We start from the raw sequence: 25229 nt of genomic DNA, 5'->3' as shown, positions 1-25229 counted from the left end.
GACTTGGGGTGAACTCAGTATTAACTGAAAGACTTAACTATTGTTTGATCTTTAAAGTGTTGGTATTCTAGAGTCTCCCGGGTCACTTTGTGCATAGAGCAAGCACATGAAAAGGCACAAGAGGGACATTGTGACTCAGAGCGGGGCAAGGGAACTGTAAATGAGACCTTCTTTCAAGGTTCATTATTAAATAGTCAAGAGATGAGAACACCTGACTCTTACATTGAGTGTCCCCAGTTCCTTGCTCACCTACACCTACATTGCTGGCCTGATATGTAGTATGATTCCGCTGTGGGTGGAGTCTTTATCAGTTTCAAGGGAAGCTAACTTCCGTAAGAGAGGCCTGGTGTCAAGAAAGCCTGTGATGAGTTCATGATGAACACCTAACCTCAAAAGCCTATCCTCATGAGCAAATAATGCACAAGGAGTCAGAACCAGATGGGTGGTACTCCTCTCCGACTTCGCACAGGAGGCTATGCTTTCTCTGAAGCTGTGGCCTTTCATGACGATGTGAAGGCATTCTTATTCCGTGGGTCTTCTCCACGCTCTGTGGAGGAAAAGGCCCCATGACCTGCATCCGTGGTGCTTTGCGCCTTGGATGCTGCCCTTCCCTTAGCAACAGAATCTCTCGAGAAAGAGCTCTGAATTTCCCACTCCATTCTTCTGAGAGAATTCCAAGCTATTCCTAGTCATGAGAGACCATCTAGTGCCTGGGATCTGATGCAGCTGAAACAAGGACACAGACATCAAACCAGAGATCCCGTTCCAGTCACTCACGGAGTGTGGAGACAAGGAGCAAAGGGACAGCTGTGGAGAGAATTGGCAGGAACCAAGACACAGAAAGGCTTTGTGTTTTGACTGGGGTAGAAACGATTTGGTAAAATTACACAAAGTGAAACACACTGGCACACATACCTACAGAGAGAGAGTGCAGCGAAACTCATGTAAAATGGGGAGGTTGAAAGAATGTCAGACTCCTGGCTTCTACTATTGTACAATTGCAACACAATATGTGAGGCCTGGGAGAGACTGGTAAAGGAACCCCAAATCTGCCTAGACAGTTGCTTACAACTACATTGGACCCTTCGCCCAGCATTTTAAATATTGAGATGCATCTTTAGCCACACTGTATGGTCAGTCACAAGTGCCAAGCCAGAGCGTCCACTGAACAGAGCGGAGGTGTGTCAGCCACTTGGTTTAGCAATGAACTCACAAAGAAGATCTCTCCAGGCTGGACTTCTCCAGGAAGCAAAGGAGTCTGTCAGTCTGACTAGGAGGAAGATGGGCTAAGGAGCTCCTGGGGTCTGCAGGTATCACTGCTAAAATAACTTCAGACTTTGATAACAGATGAGAAGTAGGGTACAGAAGCCTCTGGTGCCCCTCATCAGTATCTACAGGGAGAAACATTCCAGAACTCCCAGTGGGTACCTGAAATCTCAGATAGTGCTATACTCTGTATGCAAATACTGATGTCCCCCATTTGCTCTCCAGAGGCAGGGGGTATCACACACAATGCAGACGCACTGAAAGAGGGATGGTTCGTATTCAAGGTGGGATGAAGTGCGATGTCTTGAGACTTCATTATGTTATTCAGAATGGTGGACAGCTGCAAACTGACTGACTTTTTATTTCTAGTGCTTTCCTGTTAGCATTTCTGGAGCTGGGATGCCGATGAATCACTGGAATGGAAGAAAGTAAAACCAAAATCAAAGGAAGGCTGATTTCTGCCCCTCCTCTCTCTCAACAAGCCACTTTCAAACCACTGCTGCAACTTTTCCGTGTTCGAGGTCCTTTTCTCAGACCTAAAAGGATGTCTGTGTTAGTCCATGACTGCTCCCCTGTAGCCCATTACTCCCTCTTCCTCTTTAGGCCATTTATTTGTTGGAGCAACTAGAACATATATTTTAGGCCGTTTTCCAGATTCTTCATGTGAATTATTATGGACTTGCTTATCCACCTCCTGAATTGTCTCTAAACAGAGAATCCATCATGGCTTAGCGGTAACATCCTGCTCAGGACCAGAGCACCCTGCTGCTATTGGAAAGACACACATGCTATCAACAGAGGGACCATTTCTAGACATTTAGGTCCTCTTTCAAATAACTTTATCCCAAACCCCGCTTCCCTTAGACGTATAAAACGGACAGCAAACACATGCTGGTGTACACGTTTGGGATGTAATTCCAAAGCAAACAAAATGCATGGGCTTGTGCAACAGCCAAGAAGGACCGGCACTGCAGCTCCTTGCAGCTCAGTTTTGGGGAACAGACCTCTCTGACGGTAAATTCCAATAAAGTTGGTGGGCGTTGCACTAATGACTGTACTCTGAGTCACCTATAGGGACTTATAATCACGCAAGGATTACGCACTAGGATGGCGGAGGGAGATGTCAGCAATTCTGATTCGATGGGAACCTGATTTCAGAAGCAATGCTATAATAACTCTGATGCTTTGGGTAAGGGCCTCACAATAATACGCAACTCCAAGATGAGGGCCAGGGAAGAAATGAAGAAGTGTAGGGTTATTTATTACCTTGATATTTGTACTTTGGGATAGGGGAAGAGATCACCAACCCTACTGATACGTAAAAAACAAAATGTGTGTGTGTGTGTGTGTGTGTGTGTATGCACACTCATGCACGCATGTGTCCATGTTCAGGTTAGCATAACAGTGAATATATGTGCATCAGTGTGTACCTTCCTGTGGAGGCCAGAGGTCAACAACATGGATTCTGCTCCTCAGGCATCAGCCATCCTTGTCTGAAACAGGGACTCTCGCTAACCTGAAGTTCACCTAGCAGGCTAGCCCGGCTGCCCATCGTGTTCCAGAGATCCACGTGTCCCTGCTGGAATCCAGGGCTGGGATTCCAAGAGCAGAGACTGGAATCCAGATGCAGCTTTCTGCGTGAGTTCTGGGGACCGCGCTCAGATGCTCACCCTTGCATGGCTAGCACATCACTGGCTGAACCCCCTGCCCCCTTTGCACCTCGGTGCTCAGCCAAACCCAACTGGCACGACAAAACATGTTTGGGTGGCACCGATACTAACTCGGGGAGGTTTCGGCAAATTCCCAAAAAGATGAAGGACGTCCTTACAGAGAGAGAGGGGTTGCAATCTCTGTGTTGCCTTCGCTCCTTTTCTCCCTTACCCAGCAAGAGCTTCCAGGAAGGCAGCAGCACGGGGTCAACCTGACGTCCTTTCATAGGGACCAACAGCAAAGGAAATGCCGGAGTCGGGGCTCTTCTTTCAACCCCACTCCTTGAGTCCTTTGTTTCTCTTGGGAGGCAGAAAATCACACGGGAATATCACAGCAATATATTGTGGTGGCAGGAACAGTGATCTCCGATCAAAGGGCTCATTGCTGTGCACGTGAAACAAACCATTGGGTCAGCTGGCCCACACTCACCGGGCACCTCTCAAAGCCCCATACTGAGATGGACCACTTACTACCGCCGGCCATGGGCTGGCCAAGACTTCTTACTGTATCGTCTCAGAAACTATTACACTATTTACAGGAGTCTACACTGCACCCTGTCACGCCGGGTCATGTTTGACGCCAGGTTCAGGATCTGCTTTCTTGACTGTCTCCTTCCGATTGATTGCCAAGGGTTTTAAGAGTGTGAACTTTGCAGCCCCGTGTCTGGAATCAGAACTGCGACCATTCACTCATCACCTGATGTGAGAAACGCCCTCTTAGGGGGGACCTACAGGGAAACCAGGGAGTGCCTTCACTTTGTCTTTGGTCAGATGGTTAGCAGGGAGCAGCGCTGACAAAAATATAGGGCTACTATGACTGGCTCATGAGTTCAAACCGAGGTCAAGGCCTGATGAGTATCAGATACCTGTTGGCTGTTAGTAATGTTTTAATTTGGTGGCTGGCTCCATCAGATCACTTAGGATACGGTTCCCCCTGGCTCCCTGAGTAAAGCTCGGACGGTTCCCCAGGTTCCTGACCCTCTCACTTTCTGAGTCCAAGTCTGAACCAGTCTGACATGTCATCACTTTGCCATGGGGTCAGGCTCAGAGATGTGCACATGAGCCAACAAATGAGCCAGCCTGTTGGCACCCAAACCATGGCTTTGATGACCCTGACTGAGGCCTCTCCTCACTCCCTGAACCCAGTTTTGGAGGGCTTAGGGTCAGAGTGGCCCTAGCCATCTTGATCACATGAAGGTTGTCTTTCCAGGAGCTCACATAGATGGAGAGAAGCCAGTTCCAATGATAACACAGGATGCCTATCCCCAGTCAGCCCCAAGTTCATCTCTGTCCCTGGAGCTTTAGATCCTATGCAGTCTGATGTTTGCATAGCATTGCTTTATACATAGGGATACCCAGAGACAGAAAAGTCACCTGGACAGTACCTCCAAAATCACATACCAAAAACCACAGCCCTGCCTGGCTGTGATTCTGCGCTACTTCCGAGAGCTGTGCTGTGTGACTCTTGAAAGGGTCAGAGCTGGCATCCTGGGGACCTACAGGAGCCGAGATGGTGGTACAGTGTTCACCTTTATCAAAAGCATGGCAGATGCTAGGAGCTTTGGGTGCAACACTGCCCGTGAGCCGTGCCTGGAGGAATGGGCAGGATCTGGGCATGTTGAAATGGGGACAGGCCTGGTATTACAAAAGAAGTCTTACAAAACCGTGTCTGTGCCTTAAAGCCCCAGGGAAGCAGCTATGACGCAAAGTTGGAGCAGAGCCCTCCCATCAGCATGCACCTTACTTAGACCCAGATGCCTCGGCATGTCCCTCCGTGCACCCAGCCATGCATGCCGGCAAGACGGACTGTATTCTGTCTCGGCTCCTGGACCTGTGCATCTCCATCATACTTTCCAGTATTCTACCCTGGAAAGATGTAGGCTATGCAAGGAACCGAAGAAGGACCCTGGTGACAGAGGCACGGGCCAGTTAGACGGGTGGGAGGCAAACACAAAAACTGTCTTGTGACAGAGTGGTTGGCCACCCTGTAGTTATCCAAGCTGTCTTTCCTGGAACATTCTGGCTAGATTCTTTTATGCAAGATCAAAGTGATCATTTGATAAGTCACTCATTTGATAGGCATATCTTGAGCGCTCACTGTATACCAAGCACTTACAATGGGTTCATGAAGAGAAGAGACAAGAGTTGCTCTGATAGCTAGGGTTCCAGGTGCTCATGGGGGTAAGAAGCTAACAAGAAACCATTAGGATTCAAGTCCAGAGTCTTCCCTGTGTGCCTGGCCTGTTTTGAGAGGCACCATTCAAAAAGTAAGGCTTCTTTCTTACAGAAACCCTAAGATCCGAGGAAAGATGTAGATGGGCCAGTAATTAGGACTGCAGGCAGGAAAGGGAGAGCGCTCAGAATTCTAGGTGTGGGAGACCCTGAGGTTCAGGAGAGAGAGGGTAGAGGAAGGGGAAATGGGGAGGTGGGCTTTTTCTAAGTTCTAGTGTACTCTGAAGTCCATACTGGGAACTGAATGCATGCAGTCCCTGATACACACTGAGAGAGTATGCTCTCCTGTGCTTACCCGACACAGGAGGCAAAATGCCAAGCACTTGGTACCTATGTATGTCATACTCATAAAGCCCCTGTCTACCTCTGATTGAGGGAGAGACTGATGTTCAGGCAAGACACTTGCCCCAGGATTATTGGGATTCTTAGGTAGGCTTCTCAGCCCTAGGAAAAGCAGGATTCCCACTTAGGTTTCCCTGGTGCTAAATCAAGGCATTCCCCCAGGTCTAAGAAGTAACTGGCTGGTGATCCATAGGAATCCTTGAGGTTCTTGGTTGCCCCAGTACTGCCCAATGTTCACAATAATGTCTGCATAAATAAGCTGCTTATCAGCTTGGAGATTCATGAGGTGTGGTCCTGCCATTCAAACCCCACCGAGATGGTGACTTCAAAGAGTCTGTCTGACTCGGTCATTGTCACCTATAGACATTCTGCGGTGGTTCATCCTGTTTATGGATGATCATTTTGGTTACCTGTCTCACAATGAGCTCTGGGGACCTAGAGTGGGGACATGCCCACAGTATTACCCAGTATAATTCTTAGCCAATTTAGTCCTTTTGTCCCCCAAAAGAGGAGCTAGAAGAAGGCAACTAGGAAGGCATACAACATGAGCATTGTCCCCTACTCACCCACAACTCCTTCTGCGCCATAGCTTACTAGATCACTGCCTCACGATCAGAGCCACCCATCGTATCTTGTCCCTGCTTCACTACTCCTTGAGATCAAAGGCACAGGTTTCTGAAGAGTCCCCTCCATTCTCCTGGGCCCCAAGGATCCAGGGCCAGGTCTGCTGACCAACGTGTGCCAAACTCTCTTGGGCACAAGTCAGACATAGGTCATAAGTAACCTGTAGACCGTTTGCTGTTCTTTCTGAAAAGGAGGGGAAGTGTGAGCCTCAGAGGGGAGGTTTTGCAAAAACTGCACATTTAGGTTCCTTTAAGAGACCAGCAGAGAGACAAGCTGCATTCAAAGGCAGGCACGTGACACCCGGAGCTCTTCTGTTCCAGAAAATGCCTTGGAGCCTCCAGCCCTCAAAATTGGCATCAGGAAAAAGCAGGAAAGCTGGTGATCTAAGCAAAAGCCAAACCAGAGAGGAGAAACGGATCTCCAGTGAGCTGTGTCACCCGCCCAGAGCTCTTCCAGGGTTTAGCTGTTTGCTCTTAGTCTTGGGGATCCCAATCTCAGGCAAATGCTGTGGATTTTGACTAGGAAGACTCAGGCTGCTGTGAAATGTGGAGGGTACCGCATCACAATCTATGCTCCAGTAGAAAGTTTCACCTATGTCATCCAAAGCAGAAGTCATTTTAGAATCTATCAGCAAGATACATGTCTGACACCCAGATGGAGCAATTGAATAAAGTCATCACAATAGGGCTGGGATGATAGCCCGCTTGGTAAAGTGCCTGCCATGCAAGTCTGAGGACCTGAGTGTGATTTCCCCCAAACCCACATTTTTAAAGAATCCATGCACAATAGCACATGCTTGTTGGGAGACAGATACATTTCTGGGGCTCACTGGCCTGCCAGTCTAGCCTGCCTGGCAAGGGCCAAGCCAGTGATAAATCCTATGGACAATTAATGGGGCAGAGAGAGGGAGAGTCAGTCTTCTCCAGGGTTTGAGCCCCTGCTCAGTTATCCAGTCCCATGCAGTGAGTCCTAAATACAGGTATATGCAAACAATAGTAAATTATCTCAGCAGGTGTTATTTGTGTATGTGTGCGTGCGTGTGTGTGTGTGTGTGTGTGTGTGTAAAACAGAAATAATTAAAGAATAAGAGGACATTCACTTAAGAAGAGAGGATATAGGAAGAGTTGGAAGAGATTAGGAAAGTAGAAAATAATATAAATACAGTATTCATATATAAAATTTTCCAAATTTTTAAAAAAAAATTTAATTAAAAAAAATACCCTGTCTCAAACATCAAAGAAACAAAGCTCATGACACCCGAGGAATAACAGTTAATGGTATCTTATAGCCTCCATACAAACATTTGTACACTCACTCACAGGCATCTGAACAGATACATGTGTATACACACACACACACACACACACACACACACACACACACACACACACACCATAATTATCAAACAAGCTGTGTCAGTTTAAAATACCCACTAAGGAATTTGAATGACCCAATGGATCACTTTTGCAGTTACTAAGGGATTAAGGAGGGACAGTCTCCCCTGGGAAGCCCAGGACTTTGGCCCTTCAGTGTTGGCATTTCAACAGAGTTAGAAGAACCTTAGAGAAACAACCATTTGTACAGCTCTCCAGTGTCCCCAGGCTGTACCAGACATTTCTTAGGCACAGTCTCCGACACGCGGGGTATACTGATCTGGTTCAGACAGGCTAAGTCATTAAAAAAAACAAGCAAACATGAATCTCATTTGCAGCTGACTCAAAGCTGGGAAGCAAATTAAAACTAGTCAACAACACATTCTTATCCAAAGAGACGAGGGGAAGCAAGAAAAAGGCTGACGTGAAGAAGAGAGGGCGTTCCGGAACCGCTGTTCATTTCTGCGTGTAGGGTCAAAACTATGAGCACATGAAGGGACTCATAGGACACACAGGAGATGTGAGAAGTGGCCCAGGGCTTCTGGGTCAATCACCACACATGTGATACCAGTCCCTGGAGTTGCATGTCAGACGGAGAAGCTTGAGAAAGGCTGGTGTGTAGTAAGAGCCGGCATGCTGTGACCAGGGAGGCCGAGTGTCACACTTGCTGGGTGATGGGAAGACCCATCACCCAGCTTAACTCTGGGACTTGAGCCCTCAGAGGGCAGCCGCGATCACGTGGTCCTACCTGGGAGAGGGCAACCAGGAAGCGTGGTCCTTAAAAGAAAAGCAGAGGTACAAATGCTAGCAGTCTGTTTGGAAGAAGCAAAAAGCAGGGGACAGGTGTTGATTTCCCCAAGACCCTACAGTACATGAGAACTTTATCAATACACATGAGCATATGCATATACTCATGTACATGAGTATACAGTCAAAACAAATATATAGAAAGGGAATTGACCCCATGTTAAAAGAGAAAACACAAAGCAATTTTAAATTTTTTATTTAATAGTGTGTGTGTGTGTGTGTGTGTGTGAGTGTGTGACATGGTGTGGTGCATAGGGGGATGCACGTGCCCAGCTTACCCATGGAGGCCAGAAGACGCTCTTCGAGAGTCGATCCTTTCTTTCCACAGTGAGTTCTGTGGATTGAATTTAAGACATCAGGCTGGCATAGTAAGTGCTTTTGCCCCCTAGGCCATCTCGCTGGCCCAACAGTCAGCGTTTTCACGACCTCAGAAACTCTTGAAAGAATGGATAGGCAGGATAGAAGACAAAGTTGACAGACATGAGCATGCTCAGAGGCAACCAAAGACATGTTGGAACTGCATGTGGACTCCTGTAGGTCCTGGGAACTTTGGGTTCCATGGATCTTTCTCCATTAAAAAAAAGATAATAATAATAATAATAATAATAAACAATAATATGTTTTCTACCTACACCACTATAGTAGCAGTTATGACACATGCTAAATTAATATTCCTTTATTTTCTTCTGGGTTTGGAAAAAAGCTCGCATGGTTGTTTCTGGGGGCCACAGCAGCCTCTGGCGGCACATCTGCTCTACCCATTGGGAAAGGGTTAAACACCTTGGCCTCCAGTGGGATTCCCTCAGGTAAATTCCACTTTCAAACAGAGTAGCACCCAGAGTCCACTTTGGGATCCGCGCAGATGCATTCTGAAGAGAACACCAAGAAGGACCCGCGTCCACGCTGTGACTCCATTCTGTAAAGCCCAGACTCCAATACGCTAATATGACAGAGGCTGACGCCCAAGTCAAGATCCACAGCCCGAGGTTCTTTTGTGCACTGTCCTCTTTCTCCTTACCCACTTAGTCAACAGAGAAAGTGCAGCAGAGGTAGAGACGTGACAAATAAAGCCTGGTTGGACCTATCAATCTAACTTTAGTTATTATCTGAGTGGGGACGAGGAACCCTCTGGGTGCCTTCACGGAACAGCGTAAGAGAAAGCTCCAGGGCACCCATGACACACCCAGGAACAACAGCAATACAAAACCGAACTGGAAAGGACCCCCTTGCCTCGGGCCCCAGCCAAACTCGATTGGAAACAAAGTTAGTGAGTCTAAGAGCAGTTGGCGGATGCTAGAACTGCACTTTGCTCCTAGGTTGAACGGCTTTTAGATGCCCCTGGAACAAAGGCTTAGCAGTACCCTATGACCAGGTGAACAGCGACTGACCCCGTCGCCAAGGTGCTCTGTATAACTAACCAAGAAAGGCACGGGCTGCCTAAAGATTCTTCTTATCGTGTATGCATTCTATACAGCCCTTGCCCCCCCTGCTCCTTTTAAAAACCCAGTTTAAGTTGAAGACAATAAAAAATCTTTGAAGGACTGAAGGCTTTGGAGCTAAATTCCTCCCTTCCCCATATAAGCGAGAATTGGATCAAAAGGGTTAGAAATGCAAGGACGGAGAACAAGCAGCCTCTAATTGAAAAAAAAAAACCGGGGAGGGGGGAAATCTAAGGAAATGGCTGTGCCTTGACAAAAGAAAGGGCAAGAGAGAGTCAAGTGTGGAAATCTGTTAATTTGGAATGTCAAGAGCGGGGAGACGAGCGCCAGCGTTTTACATCTCTGCCCACCGTCTGAAACCCAAAAAAAACCCTTTCATTCCAGTACTCGTGTGTCCCCAAAGCAATTTATTAAATTAAAGCCTCCATCTGCCAGGCCAGGGGTCCGCGGGGTGCAGAAAAGGAGAGAGATGAGCAAACCCCGCTGCACCGGCCCCGGGGAACAGCAGAGTTTTCCACAGCTCAGAAAAACCACGGAAGGCCGTGTGCAGATATTCCAAGGAAGAAGTCTGAAGAGCCAAAAACAAATGACAGAGGAAAGAAAGTCAGCTGAGTCCCCGAGCCCTGTCATTACTACTGATTTGCTTTCCCGGTCCTCACCCTCCCAGGCAGGAGACGTGACGATATTCGCTGTTTGCTGAGAACCCATGCTTTCGGTGAGCGTCCTCCAATAAATAACCTCAGCATTGTCTGAAGAGCCGAGAACCTTCTGCCATTCTCCTGCCCTGCTCTGCACAATCCCCCATCTGAGTGCTAGCCTTGGAAGGAAGCCTGGGAGTCTCATTAGTCTACTCTTTGCTTTCGCCAACGGCACTAGAAAAAAAAAAAAAAGAGGTCTGAATTTATTGTACATATGTTAGTGTTCCGCTTAATAAAAAGAAACCTATATTTTAAGATAAACTTTGTTAGTAATTCATGAAGTGACTATTTATGGTAATCAGGCAGAAATATATTCTCAGGCATAATGCATTACATAAATTTGAATGCAAAATGTTCAATTATGAAGTAAATACAGGTAACGCAAATAATAAATTACCTCTAATAAAAATTATAAAAGATGTGTCTTCAAAGAGAATGGCTCTAACTTACAACGGTGAATTGCTTAAAGAGAGAAAAATTAATAAAGACTGAATTGCTCTGATGATTATTTAGCCCATAACTCACCTATTCATAACAACTCTTTGTAATCAGACTGTTGTTTCTCGCCCTCCGATGCAAGCCAAGACTGTTTCCTCAGCAATTTTACCCTTATCAGATTATCTCGTCTGATTCTATTAATTTTCTCCCATGAATCTGCTAACAGCAGTCTGTGATTTACTTACCCTGCTAAGTGAAGACGGCTAAAAGGATTTATCTAACACTAGACCTAGGAACCGAGTAAGCCTTATCACTCCAGTCCTCTCCAGAACTCTTGCAGATCAATGGAGTCGGTTTCCTACCGAGATTTAGTGGACACTGGTTAGTTCGGCACCGTAAAACCAGCTCGCACTGGAACAAAGCCTTCTGAAGCTTCGAGCTACTTACACCCTGTTCACTTTAGATTCTGTATGTCCGATTGAAACAAGACATGTTTGAGGGGTAGTAACGTGTGATGAGGAAAAGTATGGTCCTTTTAGCCTGCACTATTTGCAATTTAGACATGACAGGCCGTCTACATCTCCATCCCTCTTCTCATGAAGCTGTATGTGGATTGATTGACTCAGCATTATGGCTGCTCTTTCTGATGTTTTCAGGTCTCCTCGAATGACCAGTCCGATGCCCTCCTTCCCACCCGATCCATTATATAAATACTCATGACTTTCAGAAACTTTAATGCTACCAGTTTGAACTGGTCTATCACGACAAATGTGCAGTTTCTAAATCCCTGCATATAGCTGGCGGAGATTACTAAAGTATATACGGGAGTGAGGGGGTTCATATTGTATTTGGATTAGATTGGCTGGGCTAGAAGAAAAACAAACAGTGCTAGCAAAGAAGTCGCCAGCACTGTGGCCTGCTATAATTGTGGGGAATCAGGAACCTGAATGGGACTAAATTAAAATGAGAGCTTGCAATTGTTATCAAAGAAACGCTGCTAACAGCACACTGTAAATGTTTAGACTCCTCCTGTACATTGCTAAACAACGCAGAGGGACAAAAAACGGCACCTAAGTGCTAACGTTCTCCAGTTACATGTCTTTAAACAACATTTTGTCCTCCTCTCTCTCTCTCTCTCTCTCTCTCTCTCTCTCTCGTTTTCAAACAAAAATGGGAACTTGTAAAAAAAAAGGCTCTGAAAAAGAAGAGGAAGAAAAATGCTATGGCTGACAATTGCAAGAATGAAAAATAAACAGTAAAAAAGTATAGATAATAATACAGTTAGCTGGCCAGATGTGGTCCCTGAATGTCTAGAAATGGTATATAATTGTGACAATTGGGTGTGTGGCCATGGAGCTATAGGGCATGGTGTCCAACATCAGCAATTTTTGTTCATAAAATGATGTTTATTTATAAGTATAGCAGTTTCCATGCCACTGGCCCAAAACATGCCCTTTTTTTGAGAGAGAGAGAGAGAGAGAGAGAGAGAGGAGAGAGAGATAGAGAGAGAGAGAAAGAGAGAGAAAAAGAGAGAGAGATAGAGAGAGGGGGGCAGGGATTATACTTTACAGCTTTTAACAAGAATTTTAACAAAATTTTTAACAAAAAATTTGATGCCCCAAATCCTAAAAGTTTTCATAAAAAATGAATTCTTTTTCTAAGGACACATATTCGTATTTTACATAGAAACGTAAACATCAGACATGTATGGCTAATGATTTTCAGAACGACCTGAAAACCCACGTCTAACCAGCACAGCATTGCTGTGATTTTAAACGCTGGCTTTTCTTTCGAGTGTCCACTGCAATCCTTAGCTTCATTACTGGGTGGAATATTGTTTGGGAGGAGGGAAGCAAAGCCAGACGTTTTGTTCTGGTCACATAAATATTGACATAGTCTCCACTCTTTCTCCCCCAAAGTGGAACTAAACACAGTTCACACCACCCCAACAAAGCACTCCTCTAAACCGAAACCACCCTTATAAACAATCACGGCAGAAGCAGTGTAAAAGAACAGCGTGTCTAGAAAATACCAACAGAGCAGGCCCTTTAGAATGAAGATGTCTCTCCATATTTCCCTGGGAGTCGACCAGTAGGGGTGCCAAAGGTTGCCGGTGAGAAATTAACAATGGTCTAATATGGTGACCCAAGACTGGGAGTGACCCCCAACACCATTTTATAAACAGAAAAAAAAATGCTATGGGGTGGGGGGAGATTGAGACCACACTTAGGTGCAATGTTCACGAAGATGGCTTAATACATGACTTAAGTGTCAGAAGTCAGGCTTTCCTGAGAATTACTTCTCAAATAAACGATTTTATACCACTGCAATAGCTTTGCTTATGAGAGATGTGTTTCATACCATTGAATTACAAGAAACTTTAATTCTATTGTTATTGCCGCAGAACCGGTTAAAACTCCTTCCTGGTGATTTGAAAGAGCCTGGGCCCTGTTACATGGCATTAACAGGCCCAGGTCTCTCCGCTCAAATGACATCCTCCAAGGACTGTGTCTATGGACCTCTTCCGAAGCAACAAAGGGGGCCATTAGAGGGGAAAAAAAAGATTTCAGCACCTACTCGAAGTTTCTGTAGGCCCTTTCCTACAACGTTGGGTTCTCCCACTGTGGTCTTACTAGCTTTTTGCCCCCCTTGCCTGAAAAATCAGCGACTTCGCACTTTTCTCAAAAACAGATTAATTTTCAACTAACCTTTGCCGAAAGGTGGCGCTGTTGAGGTGAAAACCAACTCGATCCAACAATAGTTTTTACTCTGGATTCTTTTGCAGGCTTTTCGGATTTTTTTTTTTTTAAGTACACCCCTATAGACATCCCGCATAGAGTTAAAATAAATACGATTAACACCAAATGCATTTCCTTATACGAAGAAATCTATAGTCCCAATTTCCAAGCAGGTGAACCCGTCTTCCAAATATTGGGCGGCTTCAGACAACCTTTCTTTCCCCAGTCAATCTCCGCTCTTTCGACTTGCCTATCGCTTTAAAATCTTAGAAAAAAGTTGTTAGTTTCTTTTCTTTTTGTTTCTCTCCCTGCCTCCCCCCAAATTTTTGCATAACTTTGGAATAAATCAGTCTAGAAAACTGAACCGGTTATTAATATTTGTAACGGGAGGGGGCAACCCTACCCCACCCCACCCCCACTCTGGGTTTCCGGACTTGTTCAGAGAAGAAAGCAGTTTAAAATTTAACCCTTGGAGGAAAGTGAGGGAAGGCTCTGAGGTATTGTTTCCCCCACTTGACCACCAAATCCCAAATACCACATAATTAAACCAGATGAGAGGGCAAAGGGCGCCCAGGACCCTGATAAACAGGGTTCGGATTTCATAATGGTGAAGATGGCATTGGTGAGGGGGAGGCGGGTTCTCAAGTACGGTTCAAGTTTCACAAATGGAAAGGATGGTGGATGGATAGCAAAGCGGACAGAGAAAAGACTTGGGGCGGGGGGGAGGAGGCGAGAAGACAGAAGGAGGATGAATATGATTCTCAGAAGCCAAACTCCCAGCCTGAGTCAAGAGCCTCAGAGCTGAGCCCCGACTGACCCAGCGTCCGGGAATCAACTTGCTGGCAAAGCCGCCCAATCACTTTCTCCAAGGGCCGAAGATGCCAGCGGGCTAGTCATTATATAGAACGTCCCCAAACACTTTAGGCCCCCTCGTTTTTTCAAGAGAGTCATACAGGCTTTCTTCTCCCTGCGAAATCCAAACAGCCAGTGCAGGCGCACCGTGCACCGTGCACCGCGCGCTTTCTGGGTGCCCGCACCCTTGGCGCCCCCATCTGATCACCTCCCTAGGAGAGGGACAAAGAGTTGAGCCAAGTTGGGCCCGGGAACATCAGATTCTGTAAAGGAACGTAACCCCTCCCCCTCCTCGCCCCCCCAACAGCCACGGAGGATGCTGAAGGCGAATCAAAAAGCAAAAACTGCAAGACGAATAAAAGCACCTTGTCAGGGTGCGGGACCGGCAAGGGACAGGAGCGTTCAGGCGGATCTCTGCAGCGCCAGAGTTGCGGCTCAGCAGGGCAGGCCTCTCTCGAGCTCCGAAGAAAAGCAAACCGTTCTCCCGGGTTCTCCCGGATTCCAGTCGCCCTTTTAGCAAACTCTGTCCCCTGGTGCACTAAACTTCGCGCGGGGCTGGGGTGGGGGATGTTACTCCCTGATTGCGCCGGAGCAGCGGCGCCGCAAGGGTTAAGCCAGCCTGTCCCAGCTGACAGTCAGCTGATTGGGCTGTGATTGACAGCTCCGAAAAGTTTCCTTGTTTCTATACTATTATGCTAATCGCGGCCGCTTTTGCCGCCTCCCATTGGAGGAGAGTGCCAGTCAATTTCCCATTTGAGTCTGACGTCACGGGTGCTATAAAACTCAGCAATTGCTTTAAACTCTTCTCGCTGGATCAGAGGCTTTAAAATCTTTTTTCATCTTGGAGCTGTAGCTTGAGCTGCTAGTCCGCTCGGCCTCTCCCCCACACCCTTTTGCTCTCGGCCTCGCCTTGGCCCAGGACTTTGCAATTTTGCTTTTTTTTTTTTTAAAAAAAAAGCTAAAACCAAAAAGAAAAAAAAAAAAAAGAAAGGCAAGAAAGAACTAAACTCCCCCCACTCCCTTGCCTCCAGCCGGCCTGCACCTCGGTCTTGCACTTTGCACGGAGGGAGAGGGTGAGAGAGAGCGCGCGCGCGCACGCGAGGGATCCGGAGAGAGAAAAGAGAAAATAATAATAGTAATCATAAGAGCCAGGCAGAAGAGGAGAGAAGCGTGAAGTGTTAACTATCCCGGTGCCGACACCCGCGCCTCCGGGACAGTCACCCGCCGCGCCACCCAGTCCGGGAGCAGCCACTGCGCGCGCCCCGCCTGCAGCCCGGCCGGCTGAGGCGAGCCCTCCTTATGCAAAGCGCGCAGCGGAGCGGCGAGCCGGGAACGCCGCGCACCGGGCCGGGCTCCTCCGGCATCCTCACCGCCGCCGTCATCGCCACCACCACAACCGCCAGCTGCGGAGGACCTTCCCGAGCCTGAAGCGCCCGGGATCCGAGCTCAGGGAGGCGAGCAGGCGAGGAGGGGGCCCGGGGCGAGCGGGAGAGAGAGAGAGCAAGAGAAAGAGAGAGAGCACATTGGCGTGAGCAGGGGGAGGGAGGGCGGGCGCGGGGGGCTGCGGGCAGGGCGGGGGGTGTGTGCACGCTCGAGCTTTCGGGCCACAGCCACCGCCGCGCGAGCTAGAAGCGCCCTAGCCCGGCAAGCTGGCTCACCCGCTGGCCACCCAGCACAGCCCGCTGGCCCCTCTCCTGCAGCCCATCTGGCGGAGCGGCGGCGGCGGCGGCGGAGGCAGGAGGATGGCTTCAGAACTGGCAATGAACAATTCCGACCTGCCCACCAGTCCCCTGGCCATGGAATATGTTAATGACTTCGATCTGATGAAGTTTGAAGTGAAAAAGGAACCGGTGGAGACCGACCGCATCATCAGCCAGTGTGGCCGTCTCATCGCCGGGGGCTCGCTGTCCTCCACCCCCATGAGCACGCCCTGCAGCTCGGTGCCCCCGTCCCCCAGCTTCTCGGCGCCCAGCCCGGGCTCGGGCAGCGAACAGAAGGCGCACCTGGAAGACTACTACTGGATGACCGGCTACCCGCAGCAGCTCAACCCCGAGGCGCTGGGCTTCAGCCCGGAGGACGCGGTCGAGGCGCTCATCAGCAACAGCCACCAGCTCCAGGGTGGCTTCGATGGCTACGCGCGGGGAGCCCAGCAGCTGGCCGCGGCGGCGGGGGCCGGCGCCAGCGCCTCCCTGGGCGGCAGTGGCGAGGAGATGGGCCCCGCCGCCGCCGTGGTGTCCGCCGTGATCGCCGCGGCCGCCGCGCAGAGTGGCGCGGCACCCCACTACCATCACCATCACCACCACGCCGCGGGGCACCACCACCACCCGACGGCCGGCGCCCCGGGAGCCGCGGGCGGCGCGTCCGCCTCTGCGGGCGGCGCGGGTGGCGCGGGCGGCGGTGGACCGACCAGCGCCGGAGGCGGCGGCGGCGGCGGCGGCGGGGGCGCGGCGGGGGCGGGGGGCGCCCTGCACCCGCACCATGCCGCGGGCGGCCTGCACTTCGACGACCGCTTCTCGGACGAGCAGTTGGTGACCATGTCGGTGCGCGAGCTGAACCGGCAGCTGCGCGGGGTCAGCAAGGAGGAGGTGATCCGACTGAAGCAGAAGAGGCGGACCCTGAAAAACCGCGGCTATGCCCAGTCCTGCCGCTTCAAGAGGGTGCAGCAGAGACACGTCCTGGAGTCGGAGAAGAACCAGCTGCTGCAGCAGGTCGACCACCTCAAGCAGGAGATCTCCAGGCTGGTGCGCGAAAGGGACGCCTACAAGGAGAAATACGAGAAGTTGGTGAGCAGCGGGTTCCGAGAAAACGGCTCCAGCAGCGACAACCCGTCCTCTCCCGAATTTTTCATGTGAGTGTGACACGCGATCCCAGCTAGCCACCTTGTTAAATGCTCCATGGGGGTCCGGCTCCTGAGTGGGCTTGCTAGTTGCAGGGCCGCGCTCGCCACCACCTCGCCCCCACCCCTGGCGAGTTTGCTCCCCTTGGCCTTGCACACACAGACACAGACAGACACCACACACACACACACACACACACACACACACACACACACACACACCAAACTTGTGGTGGTGGTGACTGTTTTGAATTGGGGAGGGAAGGGGGTGTCTGGCTCATGAATTGCCAACCTGAATTCCCCATAACTTGCTAGCTTGGTTGTTTTGTTCTTTTTTTTTTTTTTAACACCGCCCCCTTCCCAACACACACCCCGGACTTGCACAAGGGTCAAAGATCTGAGCAGAGTACTTCATGTAGGACATAGCTCACCTTTGAATCCGGCCATCAGTCGCCTGTATTTTTTTCTTTCTTTCTTTCTCTTTTTTTTTCAGTTCATGAGCTGGTGTTCATTCTCTGTGTGTGTGTGTGTTTATTTTGTTTGCATTTTCTTTTGTTTTTTCTTTGTTTTTGTTTATTTTTTGGAGCTTGCCGTGTTTCCCAACCTCCGCCCTCATTCCCTCTGCACCATGTTCTTGAGATTAAAGAAAAAACAGCAGGTTTTTTTTCTTTCTCCTGAGTTCTTCTGTGAGATTGAGCTTGCAAAGGAAAAAAAAAAAATGTGAAATGCTATAGACCTTGCAGCGTGCTGAGTTCCACCGGGTTTTTCAGCATTGTTATGCTAAAACAGAATGAACTAAAGCCCCTCCTGAACCTGCCACAATCAAGCCTGCATCAAGCTTCGGGGTGTGACTCCTGAGTTTTGGCCTTACATTGCCAAATCTGGAAGTTTAGTCTGCCATTAAAAAACAAACAAACAAAAAGACACAAAAACAAATTTACTCTCATCTCATGCATTACGATGCTTGCTACTTTGTCTTAGCAACAATGAACTATAACAGTTTCAAAGACATTATGGAAAAGAGACATTATATTAATAAAAAAACCTGCATGCTGGACATGTATGGTATAATTATTTTTTTTTTCCTTTTTTCCCTTTTGGCTTGGAAATGGACTTTTGAAGACTTAGCGCATGGCATCCATACTTTTGTTTTACAGCCTCATGACTTTTTTGAGTTCAGAACAACAACAGAAAAAGTACAACCCCAAAGTCTCTTCTTCCCTTGAAAGTTTGCTTCTACTCCCGACTGCTTTGAGTTACTATGAACTTCAGCCTCCCATTGTAAATGCACTGAAGGCATTCCTTGTCAAAGATACCAGAATGGGCTACAAATTTACAATGCAAATATTATAGAACATAAATTAAATATTTTCTTTTTAGTAACAATGACGCCTGCTTTGGGGCACTTTAAGTTGTGCGGTTGCCAAAAGCAGTCTAAATTTTCTTTGAGAAGAAAGAAAAAGAAATCTGCCCCAATTATTTTTTTGGTTTGTTTTATTTTATTATTATTATTATTCTTTTTTGGCTTTTGGTCATTGTCAAATGTGGAATGCTATGGGTTTCTAGTATATAATTTAATTATAGTTTTTATAATCTGTTAGCCCAGTTAAAATGTATGCTACAGATAAAGGAATGTTATAGATAAATTTGAAAGAGTTAGGTCTGTGTAGCTGTAGATTTTTTTTAAAGGCCGATGCACTAAATTGTTTACTGTTGTGATGTTAAGGGGGGTAGAGTTTGCAAGGGGACTGTTTAAAAAGTAGCTTCTGAAGCATGTGCTCGCAACTTAAATATAAGTTGGGTATGTGTAGTTCTTGCTATACCATGGACTGTATTGAAAACCAAAGTATTAAAGGGGAAATGCCCCTGTTTATATCTGTAGGGGTATTTTACATTCAAAAAAATGTATGTTTTTTTCCAAAATTAAAGTATTTGGGACTGAATTGCACTAAGATATAACCTGCAAGCATATAATACAAAAAAATCGCAAAACTGTTTAGAACGCTAATAAAATTTATGCAGTTATAAAAATGGCATTACTGCACAGTTTTAAAGCAATGCAGATTTTTTACAGTTGTGTTGTGGTGCAGAACTGGATTTTCTGTAACTTAAAAAAAATCCACAGTTTTAAAGGCAATAACCAGTAAATGTTATTTTCAGGGACTGACATCCTGTCTTTAAAAAAAAAAAAAAAGAAAAGAAAGAAAGAAAAGTAAATCTTACCACAATAAATATAAAAAAATCTTTTGTCAGTTACTTTTCTTTTACATATTTTGCTGTGCAAAATTGTTTTATAACTTGAGTTACTAACTAACCACGCGTGATGTTCTACATGCTTCTCTTTCATTTTCAATTCTGGTTATATCAAGAGAAAGAGTAATCTACAATAATAAACTGCTTTTTTTTGATTCTGTTCCGTTTCTTAGTGTACAGATTAACTGGGCCCCATGTCTTGGATGTATTGGAGCTTGAACGTGAAGTGCAAAAAATGCATCCTCTTTGGTTTCTGAACAGGGGAGTTGCAGGCAACAGCTCTAGGTGAAGTTATAGGCTATTCTGAGAGTGGCGGAGATTGGCACCATTTAATCATTAATACTATTTAATATAGATATAAATGATGACATCTCAATTTTTATTCCCCAAACTTTTTAGTTTTAATGGGCTGAGCCATTAAAAAAAGGAGAAAGAGGGAGAGAGAGAAAGAAAGAGGCAGAAAAGAGACAGATGCACACACATATACATACTCTCTCTCTCTCTCTCTCTCTCTCTCTCTCTCTCACACACACACACACACACACACACACACACACACACACACAAAAGAATAGATCTTTCTGAACAGATTTGAGCTTCTGACTCAGGAGCAAATCCATCTAGAGAGATGGGACCAGCAAATCTGACTCACTAGAGGTGCATGAAAACATAGACATTTAATGGTAAAGATAAACAATTCCTGTCATTTGGCCAAAAGTAATTATTTTTTCTTCTTCCTTTACATGCCCTGATTTTCTTGTTGGCACGGCCTTGACAAGACTAAATATAAACACTTTGCACAAATCAAAGTTGTTTGATTTCACTTTGACTTTTTTTTAATTTAAAAGAATTTTTTATTTTTTTTAAAAAAATGCAAGTCGTTTGTTTTAAATGAGAAAAAAATAAAGCCTACCCTTTCCCCACAGAATGTCTAGTTCATGCCAGGTTTAACTGTTATCTAACTACATTTCACTAGGAATATTCGAAGAGCTGTTTCCACACAGACAAACTAGGGATTACATGAGTTCCCAAAATATAAATATAAGAAGAAATTAATGCCTTCATGGGGCAAAAGCTGTGCTTTGATGTATTGCTGTTTGTCCTCAAACCAGATTATAAAGGGGATCTAATTGAAAGATAACTTGAAAAAGGAATCTTTTACCTTCAGTTGAATTCCTAAACCCTGACCCACTTAAAACTGACACAAATCCCTGCAACCATGTTACAAATACAGGCCATTTTCTCTTTTGGTAGGCCTCCCTGGAAGTTAATCGAATAGCAGACAAAGCCAACACTGTTTTGAAAATATAACTATACACAATGACCTTTGTCTTATTTTGTTTTCAATTCTTTTTCCTTTTAAAAATGAGATAATATTGTAACCCATCGTCAAGTCCAGATTTTTAAGGAAACAGGCAGTTCTTCAGGCTGACGAATTCTGGACAGTTTCTCATAGGCCTTCCTGGCCTTTTTGCACAGAACACAAGACACTATCTACACTTCTTATACTAACCTGTCTTGATGAACTTGAATGCAAGTCCCCCAAACACTTACTTTTTTCTAGACAGAAACCTTAATTGCAAAACTTCTCAAATATGCTGTAAATTAGCCGTCCTCAGCTTTAGAGGTTTTTATTTCTCTGCTTACAGCCAGAAAATACACACATACCACCCCTCTGGAGAGGAGGAAATTGGTATGACACTTGAACCAAAAGTCAATGCCAGAAGGGAGATTTTAGGCAAATATATTCTTAGAATAAGAGTGGCATTCGTCATGCAATGGCTGCAATTATTTATCAAAAAGTGGGACCTGAGTTGAAGAGAAGCATAATTGCATAATAATTAAAATGATTAAGCATCTTGATAGAATTCTACAAGGCAGTTCAATATTAGAAGCCAGTTTGGGCCCCAGACGTTAGGAAATAAAGCAGCAGCAGAGTGAAAATGAGGCCGAGGCACTGGCTTGAAAAAAGAGTTAACCTCCACTGGAAAACACTTTCAGACATGCTGAAACTTTGGAAGAGAATAGTAAACAGAACTAAACAAAACGAACTCTATCCCGCCCAAATGTGCATTATTACAAAGAGATTCCTAAGTTTAAAAACAAAGAGGAAGGAAAGAAACAGAAAGGAATCAAATAAGAAAGTCTTGCTTTCCCTTTTGCAGTGCATTTGGAACTTTGTCTAAATAGTGTTAAAATTCCTTTCATTCCAATAATGGAACAGCCCCACTGGCAAGTTGGACTCATCGGTGGGCTATGCCACATTTGGGAAGCCCAGCAGCATGTGCCCAGTGTGCTCATGAGATAGGAGATGCACATAAGATGTATGTAAGCCGTACATTAAAATGGAATTTGCGGGTTTGGAGAATGATTTCCACATCATGCCCTTTTTCTAAAGAAAAATTACTGTGTTAGAGAAGAAAGCTAATGAATCTATAACCACCACACTAAACAATTAACTACAGCGCTTGTCCAAAGGGCTCATAGACCCACAGGAAAGGACCCCGGCGCTTATCTGCCTACCAGGCATTCAACTAAACTGGCGTTATAGCTTCTAACCTATAATAATAGTTTCAAAAACATACTGGAATTAGAACCTCTGGAACGTGTGTGTGTGTGTGTGTGTGTGTGTGTGTGTGTGTGTGTATGTGTGTGTTATACAGATATATCTATAAAGAAAACTTTCCCCAAAGCAAACAGCTCGCATTTTGAAAGCATCTTCAGGCTTGCCCATTCTTAGCAGTATATCTTTATTGTTTTCCTGGCAGAGAATTGTACTATGAAAAAAAAAAAAAAAACAAAAGTAAGAAATTGACTTCTCCCCCAAACCCATGTTGGGGCAGGAGATTTATGTGACTGAGGACCTTAGTTTTTCAAAGACCGTGGTCATACTAGTATTGACTAGTTCTTGTGATGTCAAGCGTGTCATTTGTCAGACATAGCTGCTGTAAATGAAACCAGTGAGTGGCCAAATGTAGTTAGTTAAATCCACACCCTCTCTGTGCTCCCCGCTACAGCTGACACCTACTACTTTATTCTTCAAGACCCTTCACAAAAAATCACTTCCTTTTAATTTCCTGCCTTGTGTACATTTCTCCTTTTCAAAAAACAAATCATAACCACTTTTCACAACACATCTATCTGACATCTGAATATATTGACATCAAATAGGCCCAACCCATACCCTACCCATAAATCTACTACTTAGACATTTACATCTTGGTACCCGTGACCACGGAGCCCCTTTCCACACAGACGCTCCAAGGGGAGCTGCTGTCTGTTGCTGAATGTGCCTGATGCTAGCATACTGTTCTGTCCTCCCCTTTTACCTTTCACCCTAGTCTTTCTTATGTGGTTAACATCAATTCGAGATTTTTAGGCTTTTAAATAGAACTTCCTTTGGTCAAACCGCCGATTTTGCTGTTAAAAGCATGAGGAGAGAAAAATGGTGTTCACCTTCATGGCTATGGCATACAGTTTGGCTCTCCAGCCAGCTTCCTGCCATTTCCTGGGCCAAGTCTCAGAAGTTGCTTAGGACATATCCCAAAGCTGCAGGGCACAGACAGAGTATCCAGGGTTTTCGTTTGTCTTGCTCTGTTCTGACGGAGGAAAACTTACCTCCATAGTCACATATTCTCAGCTTGATAAAAATATTCCTACTCTATGTTACACGAATCAATACCTTAAAATCTGACTGTCACTCTGGATCACTCTGGAATCTTTGCTTTCCTTTTTTTTTTTTTTTTTTAATTTCTTCTCCTTGGAGTGAAAGAGAAAGGAAGATGGAAACTCGTGAGTGACAGCCTTCAGACGTCTGGTCACTGTGTCCATAAAAACTCACACTGCCGCTCTGAGGCCTTCGTGCTTACACAAACTGTCAGCAAGAGCAATAGGAAGTGCCTCGCAGCCCACTTTGGAGGCCTGACTCACAGTGCTTCCCGCTGTGATGGACTTATATTTGAGTAGAAAAATAATAATTTAGCTCCTTTCTAGGATGAAGCACCATCATTTAGTTTTGTTGTTTGGGGGATTTAGGAAAGTTTTCTCTGCAGTCGGAGCCTGTGGTTTCTGCTTCTCCAGTTTATCCCTAAAGACACTGAGGGTATAACATCTGTGCTTTACTTCAAAACCCCAAAGTTTATTTTTGCTCTTAGCCGATCCTCACCTTCAAAGATGTCCCAAGTCCAGGGTTGAGCGGTAGCCATAGGGGACAGGGACAGAGTCCAGGGTCCTTTGATTGAAATCAGGATTTGTTTTTCAATTTGTCTAGAACAGGAAAAGCCTTAATCCACCTTCTCAAGAGATAGCTTTTATCACTCTGAATATAAATCTGTAAAAGGCTAACATTAAAAACCCCCAAAAGGAGGATTCTCTCCCATCTCTCCAGGCTTTGCCCTGTCCAGGCTCCTGAACAAACCAGGCTCTTGCTGGCATTCTGACTCTAGCCGGAAGTTGGAGATGCGGTGAGGGAGTCTTAGCTTGTAGGGCTGGCTCATGGTTGTCGGCAACATAAAGCAACACAGTCTTGAGACAAACTAGGGGCCTTGTCACCCTCGAGAGAGGAATGAGCAGAAGAACAAAGCAAAATCAAATCGCAAAGTCCAGGTCCCTGCCGTAGCTATAGGAAGTGAGAAGAGAGAAAGACTGGGAAGGCAAAGAATCCCCAGCATAAATAATACCGCAGCTTTCACTTGCTCAGTGCATACATATGGAAGGTGGGACTCAAGGGCAGTGCGCCTCTTCTCTAAAAGTGTATACCTCCAGACTTGCTGTTTTGTTTTGTTTTGTTTTACATAGGACTCCAAAGGGAAAGCCAGCCTTGAGGAAACCTTTAGTGCCTCAATTGGAGGGAGCGTTTATGAATATGTTATTAGTTGTCTGAAAGGGGCAACACTTTGCCCCACGCAGCCACTATATCCTGGTATTTCTATATACACTGCACGAGGTTTCATGACATTGTAACCGCTTTTGATCGGTTAAATTTGAAAACCCTTTGTGTGTGCTCGTGCGTGCATGTTTGCATGTGTGTGTGTGTGTGTGTGTGTGTGTGTGTGTGTGTGTGCAAGCCCACACGTGTGTGCATGTGTGAGAGAGAAAGAGGGAGAGGTTTGCACAACAGACAAGGCCAAGAGAGAGAGCACACATCAACAGCACACAGAAATCAAATGTTTATATGAATGTGCAGGAGTTGAACAGGTTTAAGAAACTCCCCAAACACATTTTCCAGAGGGAGGCCGTGATAGGAATGTGGAGATCCTCCCTGAAATCGGAGGGGGTGTCTGCTGAGGGCCTCCTCCCGCACAGCTCAACATTCTGGTTTTTTTCTTCCGTTTTGTTAGATCACAAATGCCCCCCAGTAGACTTTAGATTACAACATCGCATTCCTTCCCTCTGTACAAATCTATCTTGAGTTTTTAGTTGCCATTAAGCAAGGGGCATTAATTCAAGAAGGGGGACTCAGGGGTGCCTCCCTGCTTTGGGACAAAAAACAGGGTGGAAGGAAACAGTTCTCGGCTTGCGGTCCTCACCCACCCAGACGCCAAGCCTGGCCAGCTGATTCTGTCCCTAGATTTCTTGGTTGGAATCCATTCTGATTCCCAGTCTTGCCTGCTTCCAAACAGC

The 25229-nt window shown here is 46.1% G+C and overlaps 1 protein-coding gene and 1 long non-coding RNA gene across 4 annotated transcripts in view; one reads left to right on the top strand and one right to left on the bottom strand.

Annotated features, from left to right (window-relative positions):
* Positions 1-7352: 7352 nt before the first annotated feature.
* LOC125402524 (uncharacterized) lies at positions 7353-15204 on the bottom strand. The gene is made up of 5 exons (XR_007232658.3): positions 14884-15204; positions 13637-13746; positions 10452-10664; positions 8632-8687; positions 7353-8323 (listed from the first exon to the last, which is right to left on the bottom strand). It is a non-coding gene; the product is annotated as an uncharacterized LOC125402524 (long non-coding RNA).
* A 903-nt stretch (positions 15205-16107) lies between these two features.
* Maf (MAF bZIP transcription factor) overlaps positions 16108-25229 on the top strand; it is a 349963-nt gene continuing 340841 nt past the window's right edge. For 2 of the 3 annotated variants that reach the window (XM_085681775.2, XM_085681776.2), the window contains exon 1: positions 16109-17366. In XM_085681775.2, the coding sequence (XP_085537901.1) occupies positions 16261-17366 (1106 nt within the window). In that variant the 5' untranslated portion in view covers positions 16109-16260. Of the gene's footprint in view, positions 17367-25229 lie in introns of all 3 variants that reach the window. The other variant, XM_048436992.3, reaches the window with a different exon arrangement.

This window comes from Myodes glareolus, chromosome 22, assembly GCF_982192425.1.
Source record: "Myodes glareolus chromosome 22, mMyoGla1.1, whole genome shotgun sequence".
Classification (NCBI taxonomy): domain Eukaryota; kingdom Metazoa; phylum Chordata; class Mammalia; order Rodentia; family Cricetidae; genus Myodes; species Myodes glareolus.
Note: the sequence above shows the minus strand (reverse complement) of the source record. Positions and strands in the feature narration are given on the sequence as shown.